At 36.2% G+C, this 25,212-nt stretch overlaps 3 protein-coding genes across 3 annotated transcripts in view; 2 read left to right on the top strand and 1 right to left on the bottom strand.

Moving 5' to 3' along the window:
• The first annotated feature begins 5,804 nt into the window (after positions 1-5,804).
• Positions 5,805-9,276, top strand: LOC114350202 (uncharacterized). The gene is made up of 3 exons (XM_028300911.1): positions 5,805-6,171; positions 6,829-6,957; positions 9,084-9,276. The coding sequence occupies exons 1-3, from the start codon at positions 5,948-5,950 to the stop codon at positions 9,226-9,228; spliced, it is 498 nt and encodes a 165-aa protein (XP_028156712.1). The 5' UTR covers positions 5,805-5,947; the 3' UTR covers positions 9,229-9,276.
• A 240-nt stretch (positions 9,277-9,516) lies between these two features.
• On the top strand, positions 9,517-13,576 carry LOC114350193 (MICAL-like protein 1). Its single transcript, XM_028300902.1, has 7 exons — positions 9,517-10,338; positions 10,603-10,787; positions 10,890-10,945; positions 11,071-11,419; positions 11,871-12,568; positions 12,778-12,905; positions 12,990-13,576. Exons 1-7 carry the CDS (start codon positions 10,187-10,189, stop codon positions 13,075-13,077), a joined length of 1,656 nt encoding a protein of 551 aa, XP_028156703.1. The 5' UTR covers positions 9,517-10,186; the 3' UTR covers positions 13,078-13,576.
• Positions 13,577-21,163: 7,587 nt separating this feature from the next.
• Positions 21,164-25,212, bottom strand: part of LOC114350187 (uncharacterized) — a 51,790-nt gene continuing 47,741 nt past the window's right edge. The window contains exon 10 of the mRNA XM_028300891.1: positions 21,164-23,752. The gene's annotated coding sequence lies outside the window, so the exon portion shown is untranslated. The remainder of the gene's footprint in view (positions 23,753-25,212) is intronic.

Here is a 25,212-nt window from a genome sequence, read left to right as displayed (position 1 = left end):
ATCAGTTAATTATTTTACATTAATGTCACTGTAGTAAAGAAGCGCAGTTTATTAATTAGGTATGTGTTAATTTAATTAATATTTATTTTAACTGGTTTATACGAAATTATTATTGTGGGAATTATTTAAGCCTATACGAGCTTAACTTAGCTACCAACCGGGCAACATGGAAAGCATTGGGGAGGCTTATGTTCAGCAGTGGACGTCCTATGGCTGAGATGATGATTATGATGATGATACGAACTTAATTCGATTTATCAGACCCAAAGAACACGATGCGTTGCGGCAACGGTGCGACTCTACGTCGCGCGATACGGCAATTTTTTTGCGATGCGGCGCGGCGCCGTCATGTACTTTGGCTCTAACATGGCATTCTGAAGCTACTTGATAATATTACTTTATGTATAGGTTTATATTATATTGACCTATATTTCCTTTCTGAGAAATTCCACTTACGAAGAGTTATGTTATTTTTCACTGTAATATTTTTAAAAGAAAAAATATAGCGATTACATAGAAATGCTTGTAATTCCTTAAGAAAGCAGAACAAATGATCAATTAAGGAAAAGCTTTCATTCTAACAAGAACCTTATTTGTTGAACAAAAGAACAGCCATATTTTTTGACTGAAAAGGTTATAAGATAAATGATAATGAAAGGTACAAGATAATGTACATTATCTTGTGTTTTCGACGATAACAAGCAATCTCATAAATATAATGTAACAGTTGAAAATTTTATATAATGTAACCAACAGCTTCTAATAAATGTAGCCAACATGTAACACATGCTTGTGAAGGTGTCACACTATTTCCCTTCNGAGTTGCAACATCTTACTTTAACTTTGACAAACGTCAAAAATCTGTCAAACTCCATACAAAAAGCACCGGTTATCGTCGTAGTAACGGTCAAAGTTAGGTGGTGAAACTCAGCCTTAGAGATGGAGTTTTGCAAAATCCCGTCTCAGTGAGCACCTACGTTCGAAAAGGAACCCCCATGCAAATTTTTAAAACTTTAGCCTTTTCTTTCTCAAACAAATTAAAAACCTATCAAATCGGCCCATAAAAGGATTTTTATTAAGTACAATAATTCTGGTAATGCAAAATACGCTTAGTGCATTAATGCAAAATACGCTTACAATAATACAAATACAGTATTACAGCAACAAACATGCGTCAGCGATCGCTGCAGACAGCTGAGCGATTTATGTATTCCCAATCACCAGCGGCCGCTGACCCGCTGGAAAACTGCCGAGTTAATGGAAATTGATCTTTAATACAAATAAGGTCGTTGGAAATTGGATAATTTAATAAATAAAATATTTTCCATTACGTACTTATTATTTTTTATATTTTCACTAAAATTGTCTATAAGATATTAAAACTGGGGAGAAATCGCACAGAACACATTAGTAGGCCTAAATGGAGACTTTTATTGTTGGGGGCCAAAACTCACTTTGAGTCGCTACGCCATTTTAGTATCCAGAATCTCGGTAAAACACCAAATACAAAAGCTTTCTACAACCGAAAATGGACTAAGCAGATCATAGAACTGAGTAGGGTCAAAATGCGCATCTTAGTTCGAGCACTCACTGGACACTGCAGCTTAAACAAGCACTTGTCCACTATTTGACTGTCCAAAACTAGAACGTGCAGGATGTGCCAAGAGGCAGATGAAACGCCACTACACATTCTCACGGACTGCGGACCTTTGATGCGCAAGCGGAGCTTACACCTGGGCAAACACATCCTAAGCCCACAAGATGTAAAACGTATTGCCCCCAAAAGATACTGCACTACCTAATGGATGCAGGACTGTGAGGAAAACAGTGGCGATCACAATAGATCACCGGTCGCAGTGATACTGGGATTTCATAGAACCAGAATAGCCGCTCAACACAAAAAAAATATACAAAAGATAATAAAATAACTTAGGCCAAAATGTCACTATTACAGACGTTTTTAATCAAAATACTTATAGACAACAGTGAGGTTACAGTTCGAGCATTAATTTGAAAGTGGCGTACAAGTCTCTACGACGAACATCCTATAAATTCACCCAGTGACCACTAATCCTTACATAATCCCAATTTTCTATATTAGTACCTACTTATTTGGCTACAAATCCACTACACAAGTACAACGTAATCTACATCGGCTGTACAAATCGCACTACTGACAGCTGAGCGATTTATGCTTCACCAATCACGACCACGCGGCCTCACTGCAAACACTGTAGCAACGCACTGAAAATTTATGGAGCAATAAAAACACTGGCTTAGTATGATGGGTGACTTTTTAGTCTACTCTTTCAAATAAGTTGTGATACACTGTTTGTGTACTTAGTATCTGGAAAAAAATCTGATATGGCTGGCATAAAACTTCAAGTAATTTCAAATAATATCATCATTATTTCAGCGACAGGACACCACTGCTGAACAAAAGCCAATGACTTTCATATTTACCGGTTGGTAGCAGAGACTTCATTAGGTAGCAGGAAGGCCCTAGATGCATGCTGCTACCAACCGTTCAATATTTCAATTAGAACCCAAATAAATGACGTGTTCTTGTTAAAATTTTTATCACTTTTTACAAAAAGTTTGGGGTGACTGGATGTTTTCACGCTTTGACACCCCTTAAGAAAACTGGTCAAACTACCCACGTAATTTGGCTGGTTCAAGCAATTTTATTCTTTCTTTGCCTTGGTTTTACAAACTTGTAATACTTAAGAGCGTTTACGCCGTTTNTGCTACTTTTTTTGTTACTAACAAATTCGTTAGTACACAAGATCGCGTGGAAACAACTTCATGTAAGTGATTCCATACTTTTGCTCGCAAGTGTAGATGGTGTTATCATAACTTTAGCATTTGAAATGTCACTGATAAATTAGAGACAATATTTCTAGTCTATAATCCAGTGATGTATTTATATTTAAATTATAGCCAAAAAGTGCAGAAAAATCACACTATAGTTCATTTCACGTAAGATGATCCGTATGACACTTCAAGGTTATCCATATTACGCATACTACATATGCAGAAATTGAAAAAAAAAATTGTATTTTATTAGCAATAAAATAAAAAAATAATTAACTACTGTCTTGAAATATATAGTAAAATCTGAGTCTATTGATTATATTTCGATTAAATACGACGTAAAAATATTTTTTATTTAATGTACGCAATGTGTGAAACGGAATAGATTTAGTGCTGAGGTATTTGATGGATAACAAAATCGATTATTTCCGCGATTCATTAATCGATTGCAGTGAACACTTAGTTATTAAAAACATCACAAAAATCAACTATATTTTTCGATTGTTGACTTTAATAAACGCATTGAAAATAAATTAATAGTTTTTAATTTGAAGAAACAGAACCAGTACATTTTAGGAATCGTTTTTGTGAACATGAAGTCCATGGGATTTGAATATTATCAACAAAAAATTGTTACAATAATATTTGTAATAAAAAAAACACGATTTTTGTTAAATAACACCTATACAAAATATTTCTCTAAAAGTAGGTTTTACTAACTTAGAAAAAAATCGATAGATAAATCGCTATGGTTTAGTTATGTGACATCTCTATAACTTTCAAACTCGAAACGTCATACGAATCATCTTAGGTGAAAAAGACTATAGTGTGACGTAGCTCTACCTCCAAGGCTGAGTTGCACTACCTTACTTTAACCGTAACTATAACCATAACTGGTGTTTTTGTATAGTGTTTGACAGACTCTTAACGTTTGTTATAGTTAAAGTAAGGTAGTGCAACCCAGCCTTAATAAAAAGTCATTTTTGTAAAATGGTTACTGTCATCAACTTGATAAAAAATCTATCAAATAATGCGTCATTTTGACAGAAAATTATGTCAATAGGTGTCAAATAGTGTATTTTATATGTTTTCTCTAGACGTTCTGGGAACGGGCTTGGACCAAGACTACACGAGCGGCGAAATGGTGATGTTCCGCTGCCACAACGGACTGTCGGTTACTGTGCGCACCAGCGGCACCGAACCAAAGCTTAAATACTACTCCGAGCTCGTTTGCGATGCTGACACTGACAGGTGAGCGGGTGATACTCGTGTACAGACAGCGTCAAATAGTTCATCATCATCATCATCATTTCAGCCATAGGACGTCCACTGCTGAACATAGGCCTCCCCTAATGCTTTCCACTTTGATCGATTGGTAGCGGCCTGCGTCCAGCGTCAAACAGTTCGTGACACTCTAAAGTTGCCAAAACATTCGCAACACGTCTTTGTTGCCATTGGAAAAAGGGTGTGTCGTCAACTTTTTGGCCACTATGTTTGACGCTGACTGGACAATGTATAGTTACAAAATACTGAACTGTCCTATCCATGACATTGACAGTGGGGCGCCACCGTCAATACCGGATCGCTGGTTCCGATTTTTGCCATGTTGGAAACCATAAAGTTAAACGATGGTAGCGCCCCCCCTGTCATTGAGTTTGGTGGGACAGTTCAGCGTGGGTCATCTATAGTATGACAATTGAGGCGTGTCATTGATATCAGTGACACTTTCTCACTGTATTGCGCATTACAGTCACTAGGGGGCGATTCGTATCACAGTGACAGCAGTGACATGGTGAGGTGTGTCATACAGATGACCCACGCTGAACTGTCCCACCAAACTCAATGACAGGGCGGCGCTACCATCTGTTNATGAATAGACCATTGACCCGTTTTTTTTTATTATTTCATAAAATCCGTCTTCAGGTCGCCACAGAACAAGGCCTCGCGAAATCTGTCTTGCCCACATCAAATTTAGGTCTTGCCCCGCCACTGGGGACCACTTATTTTTTTTTTTTTCAAAATCCTATGAAAGGGGAGGTCGATTTGTCGCCCACTGTGCGCCGTTTGCATTGTGTTGACTCGACTCATCACATCACGTCACTTGTTTATTACGATGTCTTCGTGGACCACTTGGAATGCCTCCAGGGACCACCAGTGGTCCGCGGACCACCGGTTAAGAACCACTGGTCTAATTCAATCTTTCTACAAAGATCGCCACTATGATCATCAAGGTCCCTGTTTGCTTATTGCTTTTATGTGTCTCTATCTCTAGGGCTACTGGCCTAAAGTCCTATATTATAATAAACCTACTTTTCTTTAAGTGGGCATAAGTTATTAAGTAAATATAATAATATTGTGATGAGGCTTCCGGCGACTGGGACCGCAATTAACTAGGACCGCGGTCCCAGTCGCCGGATCCGTAAAAATTAAATAATTTTCTTCCGCCGCGGCGACTGGGACCACTCATAAATGTTAATTGAATCTGAAATAAAAAAAAGTAGGGGAGTTAAACGTTTATTTATTAAAAACTAGCTGACCCGGCGAACTTTGTTCCGCCTTAATGGCAATAAATAAGCAGACTTTTTTTTTTATTTCGAACGGGATAAAAAGTATCCTATGTCCTTCTCCTGGCTCTAAACTACCTCCCTGACAATTTTCAGCTAAATCGGTTCAGCCGTTCTTGAGTTATAAGTGGAGTAACTAACACGACTTTCTTTTATATATATAGATAGATGCACAATGATGACTTATGCGTAGGTTGTGTGTCACTTTTTGTTTTAATTATTGCGCAAATTATTGAAACATTATTTCCTATATTATAAACTCTGTAGGTGGCAGCACTTTGGTGCTAAAAGATAAGGCGCGCTTCTTGGCCTCACACAGATTCTTTTGCACTTACTCAACTACTTACAATAGCAATAGGCAAGTAGGTACGTACTTTATCAGATCAAGTAAGTCTCAATCAAATCAGGCAATAATTAATATAACAATAGAGATAACTTATCGTTGTACGTCAAAGATTTAGGTAAGTAATAAGTGATAAATCCAATGAAAATATCATTTGCAGTCATTTCATTGTTCAATACTGATCGTAATTAACATCTGCAAAGTTCTTTAAATTTAAATCGCTAGAATGTTGTGGGTCTTTACTGTGTTTGGGCTGATTGCCGTGTCGGCGGCTAGACCGAGTGAGGCCGATACGCTGAACGTGGTTGTAGTCCCCCCTAATTGCCCCGCGGGCCAGGAGTGGGTGAATGGCCAATGTCGCGACGTGTGGAGACTCGCCCCAGCACCAGTGGTCCTTCCTGCCATCCCGATCCCAGCACAATACGCTGAAAACGCTGCTCCGAACTTCGTGTAAGTTTATCTTTTCATCACACATTCATAAATAGATAATTGAAGTGGACATTCGAAGTTACGAATGAACGACATAAGAATATTTTTTTACAAGATCGTCTCCGAATTTTTACATGCGTAGGATTAAATTAATTAAAAATGGTTTACTCTTTCCTAAAGGGACTCTTGCCACGGACAATCGCAGATAAAGATAAACAAAGAACGATTGATAAAATGATGAGATAATGACTGATATCATAGCAAAACATCAAAAACAACAACAACTAAGTATATTATAAAACGAAATATCGTTCGTTATGAAGATATTAACTTGCCTTGCCTTGCTTGGAAATTATAATAATACTACCTACCTACTACCTCAGTTAAAAATAGATTAGCTTTATTAGCTTTTATGTGACATACCTACCTGTAGGTAGTACCTACTACCTAATCAACAATATAACTCAATATTCTCACCCTGATCGCCTCTTAATTCAAGTCAACGGTTAAGTAAGTATGCTTAGATTAATAAAGCCGGATATGTAAATCGCCAATTTAAAATTTTCTAAATAATGCATCCGAGCGTCGCTGGCACTGGGACACGCACATAATTTTTCCATTTTGATTCAGTCGATTGAATTTTTTTCTGTTGTAACTAAAGAAATATTTTTGTTTTAGTGACTCCGAGGCGCAACCGGCCGATGAATATGCACAACCCACGAACGCAGTGATCGTCCCACCAAACTGTCGACCCAATCAAGTTTATGTCAACAACCAGTGTCGCGATATATTCGTAGCGATTCTGCCGTAAGTCTAACAAATTATTCCAAATTGGATTTCAGCTAATACATAATTTTATACCTTAAATAAGTAGTGTACTAGTACTTATTTGTCACGAAACAAAAGATACTGATACCTACTTAACTACCATAGCTGGGCACCGTTAATCAAATAGTTAACTTCGTTAATCGTTAAACCGTTAATAAAAAAAATAACTTCGTTAAACGTTAAAACGTTACATTTAGCAAGATTTAACGCAAGTTAACGTTAATCGTTAATCCGTTAACCCATTATAATAAAACGAAAAAAATAATTGTATGCAAGGTTCAAATAATTTCGAAAGCTTGTATCGCGCATGGAATTTATTCTTCTTTTTAGCCAGACAGTTTTGACAGTTCCAACTCCTTGCCAGACAGTTTTTTTAGGATAGCTGCCAAAGCCACGATGACCCAAACTTCATAATCCACCAACATTCTAACCTATATTGGAAGCATACGCTGACAAACTTTCAGCTTTTATAAAATGACGTTGGTCTGGCGTTCACCAGCTCTTAGTCTATAGTATTTCAATCTCAGAGCCTTGGTTCAATTACAATACAATTTAGCACCAATGTGCTCGAAAAGACAAATCCAACTAACCCAAATTCGATGCGATTCCGGCGTTTCATTTAGGAGTTCCTATGGCCGCCTCCTGACTCCATCATTAGACCAGCTTAATGGTACCACAACATTGCATTTTCATCGTACTTACATAACTATACTAAATTGCAGCTCAATCGGTTGAGGAGAACTGGTCTTAAATTCAGTTGCAAGATTTGTCCCACACATACTAACAAGTGAAGTCAATATAAGCAGGCCTGTTTATCTCCGCGAGTTTACTTCGAAAACAAAAAAGCACGATGGCACCCTATTGGAGTACTATTCGACAAGGCCTCACATACGAGCAAGCATTGACTCACGCACGCGTATTCTTGTATATGATGGAAAAAAATAAAGAAAATGGTGTACTAAATACTAAATAATAATAAAAACACAAATTGTACTTTTTTAAGTTGCCTGAAGACACTGAGAGGTAAATAAGTGGTTAATATTATTCATGATAACTCATGCTTAATCATATATTTCCTCCGCCATTTTCTGCAGTTTGGCACCTCACGTCACACATTATTTTACCGAAGTCAGCCTGTGTGTGTGCTTGACTCTTGAAGTCTTGAGACAAGCTAAATTACACCATATAGTTAACGACATTGAGCATACAGCTCAACGCAACGCGTTTTTCTAGTGTTTTTCAACGTGCATGCTGTATCTTTTTGGTAAATAGTAGGTACTGGATTAACGATTAACGGACTTAGGATAATTTAACGGAAGTTAACGAGTCCGTTAACATTTTTTAAAGTTAACTTAAAAGTTAATCCGTTAATAGAAATGTTAACTTCGTTAATTAACGGATTAACGAGTTAATGCCCAGCTATGTTAACTACATAGATAGGACTAAGTAGGTACCTACTTAAATGTAATGTAATTTACTCAGTAAAAGTTTAAGATCTACGTCATATTTACGTTTTATTTGTATAGAGAACAATAGTGTCTAGACAAACCTAAAGAGGATTTAGGACGCTATTTGGATCAAATATGTAATTGCTCAATAATGAATAATAAATAAATAAATAAATATAAATAATAATTATACCTTTTTAAATATTTAAACTTGTTTCATTTATAATAATTCGCTGTAGGCATAGAATTAAATCTAAGGTAAAAAAGTACTATAACTAAAAATCGATTTATCCTATTCCACCCCCTTTAATATAGATGAAGTCTCACACAGTCATCATGAGCAGTTAAAGCAGTTTTTAAACGTTCTAAGTACCTACCTACCTATAAACTCAACTGTGACAGTTACCTAAGTAGGTACTTACTTATATTAGCTCGCCTTTTTGTACGGAACATTGTTGTGTGTGCAATAAAGTCTTTAAATAAAAAAAAATAAATTAGTTCTCAGATTTTTTGTGATCTCGATCCGGTGGTCTTGTTGACCACAAGCCACGTTTTATTAATCTAAGCTCATACTCATCTAAAAAGCCTAAAGTAAACCAAAGAAGACCACTATTATTGATCTTAACTGGTTTACAATAATTAAAATCTCTTTTACAGGCAAGCAGAACTGAGATCGCAAGAATTGCTTAATGAAGTTGAACATAAAAACATCGTTACCGTACCCAATCAATGTCCTATCGGATACAAGCCTGATGCTCTCGGTGTCTGTCGCGAGATCTTTAATTTGATTGTGTACTCTTGAAATGTATTGAAATCTAACTTATAAACAATAAAAGATATTATTAATGAATGATTTTGTAATTACTTATTGCCATTAATAAGTCCATCTTTTAACGCAGTGTTTTTCAACCTTTTTCATGACGCGACCCCGACCGTTCGGTTTATTTTCATGCCTTTTACGAAGATGTTCTAGGGACCGAATTCTTCAATCTATACAACATTTTATGCATTTGCATAATTAGATTTCGGATAAATCTAGCTTTAAAACTTTACTGATTTTTTTACTGAGGTAGTTTTTACGACCTCTCGCGACCCCCCTATAGAGGCTTCGCGACCCCCCAGGGGGTAGCGACCCACAGGTTGAAAAACACTGTTTTAACGCATCATCATGCCTACCCTTTACATTTGCTATAAATCTGTTTAAATAATTATTACTACATAATTCTAAAGTTTAAGGCTCAGTCTGCAGAAGTGCGTCAGTGCATGCGAATAGAATCGCTAAATTAACTTGTTTGATCACTCACTATCAGAATGGAGCCACTCACTTATGGTCATGGCCATAAAGATACACAAAAATAAAGCCGTCTCCATAATTATAACGTTATTAGCTATGTGCGCCGAGCAAAATAATTTTGCTTTATCACGAACTATGTATAGAGTGTGATTTCTTTGCCTACTGATAAAAAGAAAGTGGATGATATGTCAATTTTTTTGACAAATTACCAAATGCCAACCACAGATGAGAGAGAGTAATGCCAACTAACCACAAAGTTTTACTCAACAATTCTAATTTTGCACAAAAACTTTGCATTTGTACAGTTTTGTTTATTTAACATAATAGTTAATAGTGCAAGTTTCGCACAAAACAAACTATGACATATTCTCGGTGAAAAAGCATTTTATGAGTCACCTAACGCAGTTAAATGATGACCGATTATTATTCTACTCAATCGTATTTTTAATCTAAAAAAACTAATAAAATGTCTGAAAGAAAAGGAACTAAAGCTTTAGAACTGTGGTGTAAGCGTCTAGTGCGGGATTGTCCAAATGTTCAAATAGATAATATGACCACATCGTGGAGGAATGGCATTGCATTTTGTGCATTAGTCCACCACTTTCGTCCTGACCTAATGTAAGTATAATAATGCATAACACCCAAGTTCAACCTAATTTCTTTATTAATTTTAATAATAATAAGATTTTAATTTTTTGTTCAACACTCCACTGAATAAAGTTTGTGACAGAGTTAATTTTAGTCCTATTGATGTAAATTAGTTTAAGTTAACATTTTCGTAACCAACTAAGTAATATAAAATATTTTGGCCATTTCATTACTTAATTGCATTGCAGACATGTGTAACTAATGCTATATTGACACAAATGGATTATATTTCAGTGATATGTCATCATTAAAACCAGAAAATATCTATGAAAATAATCAGTTGGCATTTAATGTGGCTGAGAAACATTTGGGTATCCCTGCTTTGCTTGATCCCGAAGATATGGTTGAGAATGATGTCCCAGACAGGTTATCAATACTGACTTATTTGTCTCAATTTTATCAGAGATTAGGCCACACAGGTATGTTTTGAAATTACAATGATATATAATATGTCATAAATTCTCATCAATCAAATCTCTCATCTCTTTTTTATTTTTATTAAAATACATACTATTTCACAGTAAATACAAAGGCATCATCTGAAGTTGAACCTAAATCATCTTCAGCTTCAAACTCAGTAAGTAAAAATGTGATAAACAACTTCTTTAAATTCTTATTTCATACTCACTGTTTGTTTGCAATACTTTATTCTAGTTTGTTTCTTTCTTGAATTCTCTCAACTTTTCTGTTTCACTTTTATAGACTCCACTCAAATTTGGCAAATCTGGACTTGACAAATGTGCTGCATGCGGCCTGCCTGTCTATCTGGCACAACGCCTTATAGTATCACACAAACTCTACCATAGAAGATGTTTTCGATGTTCCAAATGCTCTGGGCACCTCAACCCAAAGAACTTTGAGATCACTGATGGATCTGAATTTACTTGTGATAGCTGTAAAAATGAAAAGACATTGTCTAAATTCTTCAATAATAATGACCACGATCAAATGGGAATGCTTGCATTTAGTGATGACTTAAGGAAAACCCCGGAGGTTCCTAAAGAGGAGTCAATTAATGTTAAAATTAAGACAAGACCTTTGTCAATTTTAGGTAAGTATTTACTTTCTCACCTTTACCTTGGCTCTGCTTGTGTTTGTGACAATTTAGAATAATTTTAATATGGTAAGTAAGGAATTCGAATTCAAGTTCATAATAAATATAAAAATAATGCAAATAATACAATAATAACATAAGGTAATATTACAGTACATACCTACTAGAATACTCATTTACTGGTTTTAAAGGAGCAAAATTAGTCACATACTACATTCCAGTGATATGATGCACGTTATCACTTTGAATTTGTATTACGATGTCACTATTTCCTTAAAACAATAAAAGCAAAGTCATATGTCATGTTTGTTTGTTTAACATCAACGTGCGTGCATGTTGATGCTTTATTTTTAGATAAATTTTATTTGCACAAAACAACACTTCTGCAACATATTTTATGTAATATAAATGCATATTTTAGTTTGAAAAACTTGTTTTTGTGTTTCAGAAAAAATAAACATGTTCGAGAAAAACTCAGAAAAAGATGTAGTTACAGATAAAATAGCAAATATTTCTTTAAAAGATAACACAATTAGTAAACCTAGAGAATTAAGTGCACCAACTATAGTTAGTCTTGCTAAAGAGTCAAGTGGTGAAGGGCACTCTCAAACAGAAGCTGATTCAAAACAAACTCAAGAAAACATAGCTATTGTCGAACACCGGCATTCATTACCAGACTTGCCAACTAAAGTGTACAAAAGTAACGTCAACAAATTTAACTTCTTACAAACACAATTGGCAGATGATAAACTAGATGACAAAACCACCCCAGAAAACTTAGACACACCTAAACAAGATCAAAATATTGAAAGTATTAGTAGTAACATAGTTAAAAATGAAATCTCTGAAAAAGAAACAAACAGTAATTTGAGTATAAATAAAGAAGAGAGTAACATAACTGATGACATCAGATTAGGTATAGGACACAACTCATCAAATCCAGACAATACTCGATTAGAAAATAATGAAGTAGTTAAAAATGAACTAGAACAGGAAGTAAGTATAAGTGTGCCTCCAAGACGGAAGAAGCAATTGTCATCTCCTGATAGGGTCGTTCCGAAAATAGTTGAAAAAGAAGATAAGAAACCTGATGTAAAGATGTATCCTGATCACTTAAATCCATTTTCAGATGATGAAGAAGATGAGGTAATTTGTTATGTACACTATGAAGCGTCGTTCTAATTTCCAAACAATCATTGGTCAACAACAATTCGATTTTAATGTTTAATGTCAACACGCGAGTATATTATTATTTATTTTCGTCGCGCGATTATCTGCCAATTAGGAAGACGCTTAAAGTCCTTGGTACATGGCATACCTACTTATTCTAAATATAAACTTAATATTATTTTCAGGATGAAGTTAAAGAGCTATCTAAAAAAGCAAGCACCAATCCATTTGGCAGTGATGATGAAGATGATGATGTTCCGCCCATAACAAATCAGCCTAAAGCATCAAGTAATGAAAATCAAGCAACACCTGTGTAAGTGTAGCTCACTTCTAACTTTGAAATAATGAAATAAGACTATTAATTCTGAAGAATGTCATGGTTTTTTTTTTCTTACAGAAAACGGCTAATAAAAGCTTACAATCCATTCTGGTCTGATGGTGAAGAGCCATCAACTGATGATGAAGAGCCTCATGAACAAAGGTGAATCTTTTAATTTTTTTTTATTATGATAGAATATTTTGAGTGTAAAACAGGTCTAAATATGCCTACCATTAAATTAATATAAAAAGTTATATCTATGGTTGACATACATTTACTATAATCTAGCCTAAATACTCAATACCTACCTACTAACATGTGACTTGCAAAAACATTTTAAAATTTCACTTTGCATGATGAGTCATCTTGTTAAAATAACATTTTTCAGCCATAATAGTGCAGGAAACAACGCGGCGGTGTCACGTAGAACATATCCATATAGCCCGTGAACATTGAGAAAATAACTTTCACAATGCTTCAAGTACTATTGTATTCGTATTGCATAAATGTTTTATGTAATATTCCTAGGCAACTGTTAACGATGGCCACCAGTAGTAGGTATAGTAGCCGATAGATTTACGTAAGATACTTATTTTTACTTGCAATTAAACTGATTTACATATCTTCCCTACTATATTTACTTTTGATTATAATGTGTATCTGATTTTACCTATTTTNTAAAGTTTGATCACTACATGCCCGGACACACTGTATATCCGATATATATCAAGCCGGTTTTGATGATATATATCAACTTTAAAAATTTGTTACTGTATTTGTACTTTTTGACATAAGATTTTTATTTTTTTAGTTGTTTTTGTCGTATTTCAAAGATATTTTATGTTTTTGCTTTATTTGTCTGATTTTAAGTTTTAAAAACATTAAAAACATGTTTATGTAACACTTATGCAATAGTATTCATGAATAGTACAATAAAATAATACTATGGCTTTCATACAAAATTGATATATATCAAAGTTGATATACAGTGTGTCCGGGCATGTAGTGATCAAACTTTAAGGGCGTAATCTATGGACAATTTTATCGATGAAAATACTTCAAATTTGGGGCCTGACCCATTTCTCGAAAAATTACATCGATTTAAGTTTTTAATTTTTAGTTTACACCTCTTCTTTAAAAAACAAGTGAAAGCGTGGGTAACTTAACATTAATAGGCAAATATTTTATATCATGCGATAGCCAATAAAATTATCTATTAGTAGAAGAAGAAAGCAGACACAAGTTTTATACATTTTATGGGACTAAGAATGGATTTAATTAGAAAAATACATTACTTTTTTCACTTCTTTTTCAGTTATTTTCCAACATAAGAAAAACCAGGTCGTTAAGGTATGTTTTATTTGCATTGTATTATTATTATTTGAGCTATTCTACAAAACGAATGTAAATTTATTAGTCTACGTCTATTAGTTTCGACGTAATTGTTGAACAAAGATACCCCTTCCCAGCGGTTTCCATAGCCCACGCGACATGCGAAAATGCACTGCCTGAAGGAATCACACAACCTATTCCGATTACTATGGAAACCGCTGGGAAGGGGTATCTTTGTTCAACAATTACGTCGAAACTAATAGACGTAGACTAACAAATTTACATTCGTTTTGTAGAATAGCTCAAATACTAAAAATACAATGCAAATAAAACATACCTTAACGACCTGGTTTTTCTTGTGTTGGAAAATAACTGAAAAAGAAGTGAAAAAAGTAATGTATTTTTCTAATTAAATCCATTCTTACTCCCATAAAATGTATGAAACTTGTATCTGCTTTCTTCTTCTACTAATAGATAATTTTATTGGCTATCGCGTGATATAAAATATTTGCCTTTATATGTTAAGCTACCCACGCTTTCACTTGTTTTTTAAAGAAGAGGTGTAAACTAAAAATTAAAAAACTTAAATCGATGTAATTTTTCGAGAAATGGGTCAGGCCTCAAATTTGAAGTATTTTCATCGATAAAATTGTCCATAGATTACGCCCTTAAAGTTTGATCACTACATGCCCGGACACACTGTATATCGGATATATATCATAAATATCCGATATTTTGATATTTATAATAAATATCGGATATTTTCGAACCCTGACTATTACTTATTGTGTACCGCCGCCAACATAATTATAGTGAATGGCGGCATATGGACGGGATTTACATGATCGCGTTTTGCGTCGAGTTCAGATGTGCGCTACTCGTTGAATTCGCGGACTCGCCTCTACACAACACAATCTCCCGCCATTCTAGGTGCTGTGCTGCCAAACCTTCCCATTGTGATTTGAAAGGGCTCATTTTGCATCTTTTCGTATGCTGTTTCTGGATATCTTTGTACTTCTGTCTTTGTTTCTGACTATCTGAGGAGTTGACCGCCATGTTTCCGCTTACCCTCCTCAAGTTCAAAGTAGAAGATTGATTCCTACTACGCTAATTGAGGACGAAAGACGCAGGAGGACAAAGTGACTGACATAGCCCACAGAATCGCTAAAATCAAGAGGCAGTGGGCGGGGCACATATCTCGTAGAGCTGGTAGGGCCCAAAAGATAAGGAGACATGTAAAGTGCCCCATAAGGGCTAACTTTTCTTCTTTATTATTTTCTTTAATAATTTTGACGTTCATAAGTGCCACTTGTGGTCTAAACTGAATAAATACTTTTGATTTTGATTTTTTTATTTTTGATTGGGCAGTAAAGTTTTTGAGTTTGTCGCCTCTTACGACACGCCTCCTGTTGGCGGTGGGGAAAAGTATTCTTTTACGGCCGTCCCCACACAGCACATGTCGGTCCGCCTCCAGGATCGGGATTCGAAACCTATCCAATTGCAGCGAGGGGTAAGACAGGGAGACGTCATATCTCCAAAACTGTTTACCACCGCCCTGGAAGATGTCTTCAAGCTTCTGGACTGGAACGGATTTGGCATAAATATCAACGGCGAGTACATCACCCACCTTCGATTCGCGGACGATATCGTAGTCATGGCTGAGACCTTGGAGGATCTAGGCACAATGCTCGATGGCCTCAGTAGAGCCTCTCAACAAGTGGGCCTCAGAATGAACATGGACAAGACAAAAATCATGTCTAATGTCCGTGTTGCACCCACTCCTCTGAANATCAATAAATAATACGCAACTCCGGGTGCGCGTAGGTAATAATATTGTCGCGCCTAGAACATGCTAGAGCTAGCCGTTAGCGATGCGGCCCGCTGATTGGCCGGAGGCCTCTGTCCTTTTATGGCCAGAAGCCACTCGCGGCCCACCGCGCCGCACACGCGGCCGAGAGCCGCGCCAGTCGTGATCCAACAACTTCCGCGAACGCGCGTACGCACCCCCGGACGCGCCTTTCGGTTATTTTCACTTACAAACTGGACTTTCATTTCTTTTATTCATCTCATCGTTCACCCATCGACCTCCATCGCCTACAAAGTGGTCCTTCGAGCCGGATCATCGATAATTGTGAACCAAGAGTGAGTGATACGTCAACATGTCTCTGCTTCGCACCCCCCGCGGCGCCGGAGTCAAAACACGCCGACAGTTGATGGTCGAAAACGAGGCACATAAAGTTGACACCGACGTGAAAGTAGCGAGTGAAATGCTGAAAAGTGAGTGCAGCCGGTCCACGCGCACGTCCTCTGCAGCACGGCGACTCACAATTGAAGCTGCACGAAAGAGGGCGGAAATCGAGATCGAAGCGATCGAAGCAGCAGAAGCCGCCAGGAAGGCGGCCGCAAAAGCCGCGGAAGCATCCGCGAACGCCGCCGCTGAAGCCGCCGCGGAGGCCGCCGCGAAAAAAGCCGCGATTCGTAAGTCGCTCATTGATATGGAGCTGAACGCCGACCTTGCCGAGCTCGGCTCGGAGAGATCTGTGATGTCATCGTCAGAGAAAGTTGAGGCCTGGCTTGACACAACACACGTTGAAGCAACACGTCGGGAGGAGAATGCCACCTGCACCGCGCCCCAGCAGCGTACTGATATCCAAGAGCTGGCGGCGGCACTCACAGGTGCGATCTCCAACGCTGCCGCAACAAACCTCAACGACCAGCTGTTGTCAAGATTGGCCACCTCTAAAGATCTACCCATCTACTACGGTGACCCCCTCGACTGGCTACAGTTCCGCAACGCTTATTACGAATCCACTGCGGTATGTAAATACACATACACTGAAAACATGTGGCGCCTTCGTAAATGCCTACGAGGCGAAGCCAAAGACGCAGTGTCTTCATTATTAATTGATTGCACATCACCTAATGAAATTATCGATATGTTAGAGCTTCGGTTTGGCCGACCTGAAATCGTCATGAATAAAATAGTGGCACAGCTGAGAAAACTACAACCACTGTCACTAAATTACCACACTGAATTGGTGCAGTTTGCGGTCAAAATAAGAAACCACGTAGCAGCGGCGCGAGCTATCAAACAACGCGAGTACCTACAGAGCCCCGAACTCGTATCTCTCATCGTGTCTAAGTTACCTACGCTACTCGTAACCAAGTGGGCTGACTACGCGTACACGAACAGTGAAGTGAACGAAAAGCCGAAGTTAGAGTGCCTATCGGACTTTTTATACCTAGAAGCGCAAAAGGTCGCCGCAGCCGGTGTTAGTTTCGTGCAAAATCAATCTGAGCCCCGACGTAAGCCAGAGTACACTAGAAACACGCACAACAATGTACTCGTGTTTACAAACGACGAACACAACAGCGATAAGTGCAAGTTCTGCAAGACACAAAAACACTCGCTTGAACAATGCCTAAAGTTCAAGCGAGCCCTACGAAAAGATCGCTGGCGCTTCGCACGTACACAGAAGTTGTGTTTCAAATGCCTGAAACCACTACACGCCGATACCACGTGCACAGCCCCCGAGTGTGACGTCGACGGTTGCGGACTCGGCCACCATCGCCTTCTACATTGGTCGAAGCCGCGACCCCAGCAGCAGACGACAGCAGAACGCGACCAACAGCGACTCAGTGAAAGTGAAACAGTGAATCATACCGCGCTTGAGTGCAAAAACGTGCCTCAAGTATTACTGAAAATAGTGCCGGTTACAGTGTTCGGTNGAGAACCTGATCTCAGCCAAACCCGCTATCCAAATATCAAAGTTTCTATGATCAAGAGCTAATTTACTAGGGTAAAACACTGCTTTAGTGCCTCAAACCCCAACCAACTGCAAATCACCTGATTAGTCTTGACGATAGATACTAAAAAAGCAGATTAAAAAAAAACCTAATGAACAAAGGTCAAACAAGGTCACGCCGCCGACGCCGCCGCCGCCGAGGTCAAAAAGTCGGCGCGCCGCCGCCGGCCAATTTTATATCGGCGGCGGCGCCCACCTCTAGTCGCGACTCGCGGATGAGGTTGGACTGCACGGAGTAACTCATACCATGCGCACTCGTGGTGCATGGGACTCTAACGAACTGACATGTGAGACGGAAATAGTGGACTTTGAAATCTCAAATAGAGACAGTAAGCGTTTTAAGACTTTTAAGTTACAAGCAAGAAAAATTTCCGAACTCAATTTGCCATTGCAATGTGTACCTGATATTGATTTGTGTAAATATAAATCTGTAAATATTGATTTGTGCAAATGTGACGCCCAGCCAATGTTATTAATCGGGCAAGATAATTGCGACTTAATCGCTCCTATTGAGTGCATAAGGGGAAAACCAGGTGAGCCATACATGACAAAGACGTGCCTAGGATGGTGCCTGCACGGGACAACAAAAAAGGTAATTAATCAATCTGTTTGCTTTACCACAAACTTGTGTTTTGAATCCCGTGAACCAACTCAAACCGTCGCCGCCTATTGTAATAATACCGACACGCTGGCCGGTAGCGCGGTCCCGCTCGCACTCGTTGCGTGCGAGCCGCCCCCACTCGGGCCCCACGCGTCTGCCGACGCCCGCTTGCATACCTACGGCGGCGCGTGCGCTCGATTCCACTACCGAGTCTAGCAACGAATGTTTAGGTAATTTAGCGATCTCATCAACTTGTTTATTTACCGATACAAATGGAAAGTCGTTGCCGCGCAAAGTAGATGAACCTTCTGTCGAATCTACTTATGATGATAGTGACAGTTTAACTTGCTTGCAACACGATCCATATGAATATGATTTGCAGTTTCTAGAGTTAGTGCAAAATTATTTGTCTTTAGAATCTATAGGAATAATGAATAAATCGTGTAAATATAAAGATAATTCACATGTGATTAATATGTTGGAAAGTTTAAGTAAACTTGTTGACAGTTTTTGGACTGAGGGCTTGCCGTTGACGCATGACGTCATTACTTTGCCGAATTTTTATCGAAATGCCTTTGACCGCTTGGAATCTGAGCTCAAAAATTTGTTTCTTCGCGAAGATCGTTCGTGGTGGCCACGAAAAAGATCTCGCAATAGTACAGGAATAGAGAGGTACTTAACAGGAATAAATATTACCTAATGATTAAGTTTTGTAAAAGGTTAATTTGTTATCTTTAATTTATATTTAGTAGCTTACCACCGTATTAGATTATCTTTCTTTTCTTTGGGTTTGACGATTGATCACGTTTACAGCGTGCTACTGAAAATGTTATTTTTTATTCTTTACCGCTTTGACGACATCGTTTTATGATCCTATCCCTACCACATGGAAACTTTGTTAGAACCGCACAACGCTAGCCGTGCTTGAGCCAACTGGCACTAAGGTCTGGGACCAACAGCTATAATGAAGTGACCAGTGACGCGCGTAGTAGGTACAACTTTGGTTATGAGTGTCGCAAAGCGACACTAGGGGGGAGGATGTTGACGATGGCCACCAAGAGTGGATTACTAATGTTTGGCCAAAAAACGTTTCCCAAATTATCACATCGCAAACAACGTTTCGCAAATTTTCATTTGGCTAATTTTTATTTGGCAAAACAACTTATTGCAAACTTTTAATTCGCAAATGTCGTTTTTGGCATATTATTGTTTAGCAAATTATTGTTTGGCAAAGTATGTTTTGCCAAATGTTTCATTTGGCAAAAATATTTCACGATAAACTATTTACAAAATAATTTGATTGCTGCATAGAATGGAATACAAATTAGCTTGTGGTTATTATTTTGTTTAGTGGGTAGTTAATATAAAATTTGTTCTAAATTAATTTTCTTATTTCATTCTCTTTATCGAAATTTCCAAATGATTCATTAACAATAGAGGTGATTCTAGCGCTCGGCGGCCGCTGCCGCGGCACGCTTTGCTCGCCTTCGCGCGTCAAGGGTCTCTGTTAGGGTTCCCAACCCNCAATAGATTTATTAGAAATCTAAATGCAAATGCGTACCTAAATGTTGTATGAATTGAAGTATTCGGTCCAGGTAGATTTTCATGCATTTTATAATGTTACAAAATGCAACATTATAAAATGCTGGAAAAAAAAGCGAACGGTCGGGTCGCAAAATATTTTTTCATACCAGGGGAATTCATCCTAGGGGGGGCCGTGTCATGAAAAAGGCTGAAAAACACACTGTGTTAGATAATACACGGCATTAGGTAAATAAACTAGCTAGCTCTTAGCATTAAAGGCTACTTAGGTACAAGCACAATAAATATAGTTTACTAGCTGGCCAGATAGCCTGCTGAACGGAGATTTCATTTCTCTCACTAAAGTTGATAAGAATCTGCATCATATTACCGCATAGTAGTCGACTGCGAGTGAGAGCAAAACAGGTTATGTAGGTACACAAACTAACATAAAACCGATAATAGCACGTGCATTTTTTAAGTAGGTACCTAATTTGAATTTGAGTCTTGGGGAAGGTGTCCTACATAAAACAAAAGACCTACCTACAAAATGTATTTTCTCACTAAACAGTCTAAAGCTAAACAGGTTATCAAAGCTATTTATTTTCTGCAAGTTTTTAAAAAGCGCTTTTACACAACCCAGTTTTACTTTCACCCTTCCACTAGCCACATAATAAATTCGTCAACATTTTTCTAAGTCCCAATTTCGAAACTTCGGCTGTCGGAAACTTATTTTTCAAACTTCTCTTTTTTGATCGCTGTTTATTGCCACTATCGTGAATAAATTAATGTCATTTTTAGTGCACCCCCTTTGTGACACCCCTACCCCTACTACTGCTAATAAACTAGGTTTGTTTTAGAGCAGGAATAAAACAAGCATTCAAACATTACAACAATTTATTATGTAAAAACAAATGTCAATTCTTATAACGGTTTTCTTGATTCCAAAATGGAGGCAATTAAAAACTTCAATGGCTTGAATGTAAATTGTATTACAAATTACTGATAAAGTTCTTAAATTCATAATAATTACGTTTTTATTTTCGTATTTGATCGAAGCTACAAAATCTCAAGTTTAAGAAGTTATACATTTATATTTATTATGCATTTACGTAGGTATATCATCGACAAAAGTTACTTCACAACTTCACATAATTATGCGATTTTGACTATTTTAAATGTTGGTTTTCAAAATACGTATACATAAACTCGAGTTCATGTTAAATCTATATCAAAACTTAATTCTAGCCAACTATTTGTAAATCTTTTCATAACAATCATTACATAGCACCATTTATTGAAAAATTAAATCACAACATTTTTGTTCTTTCAAAATTCAAGCAATATCAACCTCCGACAATATCTTCAATCCAAAAATATATTTCAAAAACTTAATTATTAATTCATTAATCAATACTTACATTAATGACTTAAAATAATGATGCCTATTTACAAGACTTGATCAAATATATTTTTTGACGTAATTTTTTGATCAAACAGGTAACGAATTTTAAAATGGTGGGCATGTCGGTCGAATTTTAAATAAAACTAAAAACACGCGGTTCAGATCGTTATAAATGCAGAGATCAAAACTAAACCAAAAAAATCGTGTGATGAAAGTGAATAAAATGAAAAAAATACATCCTAAATAAGAAAAACATACACTATGTTATGTTAATGCATTTCGACTCCTGGATGAATCGATATTCAAGGAGTTTTCATAATTTTTCATTTCAAACAATGTGATCTAATATTATTTCTGGATATTTTAACTTTAAAATATCCGGGACCTATATTCGCGCCAATATTTTTAAAAATTGTTTTTATATCAATAAGAAAAAACAATTGAAACAAATACAGTAAATTTTTTGCCTAAAGATAGGCACATCATACATAAGGCATAGACAAATTTATATTTCTTCTTTTTACGTTTTGCATGATTGCAAGTTTATTAGCGCGAACTATGCTTCGTACTATTTTACGTAAGGCTGATTAAATATCACCTTTTATACATAAATGTATAAATAAACTGTCATTTTATACAGTTCATCTAAATTCTAAAATCATGATTGACATGGCTTACTAAATTATAAACGTACACACGAGTTTATAATTGAATCAAAATTTACATACATAACACAACGCCTACATACGAATACAAATAATTCGAAATTAATAAAGTTCATAATTGAATAAAGACTCGCGAGCAAAAATAATATGAAATCACCCTATTGTTCCGAGCGATTTAAGGAAAAAAATTATTAAAGTTTTAAAGGTCTATTATAAACGTGAAATTCATACCATAGATACATACATAGTAATTCAGTTCTTAAGATCGGAACAAAACAACGGGGTGATGACATACTTTTACTCGTAATATATGGATCTGAAAAATCTTAACAGCTATGAATTTTTTTTTAATCTCAATTTATAAGGCACTAACATCTGTTAAGAAACGTTTTATATTCGTAATACATATCAACTTATTCTAGCAACAACCTTTCCTTAATTATTTTATAATTTTGTCTATGAAAGACTCAAATTGTTAGTAAAGTGATTAGAAAAATATATTTACAACACAAAATGATTGCTTTTTCAAGAAAACTAAGGCTGAGGTGCACCACCTTCATTTAACCGTGACTAAAACCTTAACCGGTGTTTTTTGAATGGAGTTGGATAGACTTGACGTTTGTTAAAGTTAAAGTAAGATGATGCAATCTAGCCTAAGATTTTTTTCCATTTTATTTAAAAAAATCTAACGATTTATTCGTCCCCATACAGTAAAAAAGGCATATTTTTTATATAAAAAATAATTTATTTTACAGTGCGTAGTCAAAATTTATCCTTTGTCTGATTTGAAAACGGAGCCTACAAATATGTACTTTAGTGCTCTAAAAATACGTGTTAGTATTAAAAATAATTGTCATTGGACCATGCATTATATTTATTAAGACAGTGCGAATTCGTACTAAAATTGTCTGTAGAAATCGCATGAAAAGTGTTAATTTTTCTGACGAATTCGCACCGATAGCTAAATGTAATACAACAAAATTTATGTACAATTTGATGAGAAAAATCAATGTACTTTCCAGTATTGATTTATGCAGTTTTAAATCGTGTACTTTTAATTTACTTCTTATAATGTGTTAATTTCGTTTTTATCTGAAGGTCACTAAAACCTGTGAATCGTGTTAATTTTGTGGTATCAGTCTACAAGCTTATTTAAAACTCTTTTTCGTGTTAGTTAATAAAGACAAAACTATTTGTGGATGGTTCTAAAATGAATGTAGGTATCATGTATGTTTCTTGCATCAACTTTATAATTCGAGACAGATTGATTACAAATGGAGTTGTATGTTCCTGTGTCTTATTTGCTTTTGTTGGCTGTTTTTGAGTTTCCTTAAAGGCAGTTTTTAAGACACCCTCGGGTCCAAAGCAAGTTATCCATGCGACAAATCGCTCGACACTCTGTGCGTGTTCGAATGCACAATATTTTTTATCACCATTTCATTTGTAACACCAGTTTTGTCTCGAATTAAAAACTACAATTATTGTACCTCGAAATAGTGTTCTAGAATTGTCAGAGAGCAGAAATAACAGGAGTGGAACTGACAGGCAATCCCCTCTAGCAATGTAAGTAGACCAGTGGTTCACTCAGTTTATAAAAACTAGTTGCAGCGCCACCAATGACATATTCCAAATGTCACTATTGAAGAGTAACGTGCTGCGATAAAAATGGTGAATTGCAGTGTTTTTAATTGTAAGAAGAGATCTGAAACATCAAATCTTGAAAAGGACAACATTACATTCCATCGGTAAATATTATTTTATTTATTTCACATTAATTAATACACTAAATTTGCAAAAAACTAAATTTCTAGAAGTGTTGCCACTGGAATGACTGGAAAGCAAAAATTCCTAATTGTGTAATATTTTAAGGATAGTGTACTTATAACAATATAATCGAAATTCTATGCAAACAATTTGATACTGCCAATAGGTGTTCTCTTTTATGATATTTGTTAGTATTAATACATTATTAATAATCACTGATAAATGTAAATTCATTTATTACTTTTACCTCGACTGTCGGGAATTATTCATAATNCAACCCTAGTCTCTGTCTAACCTAACCTAACCCTACTATTTCTGCAATACCTACTTTCTGCAACCATACTATGTTCTGCAATCTCTTTGTTTTACCTACATAAAATTCTTGTGAAAACCATGATCAATGATCATGTGCCTTATGCTTTGATTTGTGGGTAACGGTGGGTAAGTAGGTATGTGAAGTGTCAATTTGACCAAACAAATTATTTGGGATATAATATTTGGCAAACTGAAACATTTTATATATAAACATTTGCCAAGTAAAATTTTGCCAAATCATAAAATTTGACCAAATGAATTAGTTGCGAAAAGTACAGTTGCTAAATGTTCATTTGGGAAATGAAACTTTGGCGATAAGTTGTTTGCGAAGTGAAATTTGGCGAAAAGTAATTTGGCCAAACGGAAGGATACCGTTTTATATCCCATTTGGATGCTACGGTTTTTACCTACAATGTTTATGTTTGATTTTGGTATCAATAAATAATACGCAACTCCGGGTGCGCGTAGGTAATAATATTGTCGCGCCTAGAACATGCTAGAGCTAGCCGTTAGCACAGTAGATAAATCATATACAGTGTGAGTCACGTTAAAGTGTACATATGAAAATAGATGAAACTAGACCTATTTTTATCGACAAAAAAGAGGTCTAAATTTTTTTGAGATATTTTTTTTATTTTTTATATAATTTTTTTTCTTCCAATTACTTATTGTAAAGAAAACGTAATAACTTTTAAACTAAGCGGTATATCCTGATAAAATAAAAACAGTAATAATGCTAAATAACAGGCAATACTAAAAAAATACATAAAATACACAAAAAAGGCCAACAAATAATAAAAAATGATAATTTTTAAAAAAAATCTACTTTTAAATTCGTGTTTTTTTTGGTTATTTGATAAATTTCTCCAAAAAATGCCCCTATAACCGGCGG

This window comes from Ostrinia furnacalis, unplaced genomic scaffold (genome assembly GCF_004193835.3).
Source record: "Ostrinia furnacalis isolate ACB-3 unplaced genomic scaffold, ASM419383v2 OfSCF0074, whole genome shotgun sequence".
NCBI classification, from domain to species: Eukaryota; Metazoa; Arthropoda; class Insecta; order Lepidoptera; family Crambidae; genus Ostrinia; species Ostrinia furnacalis.
This window is presented reverse-complemented; position numbering and strand designations above follow the sequence as displayed.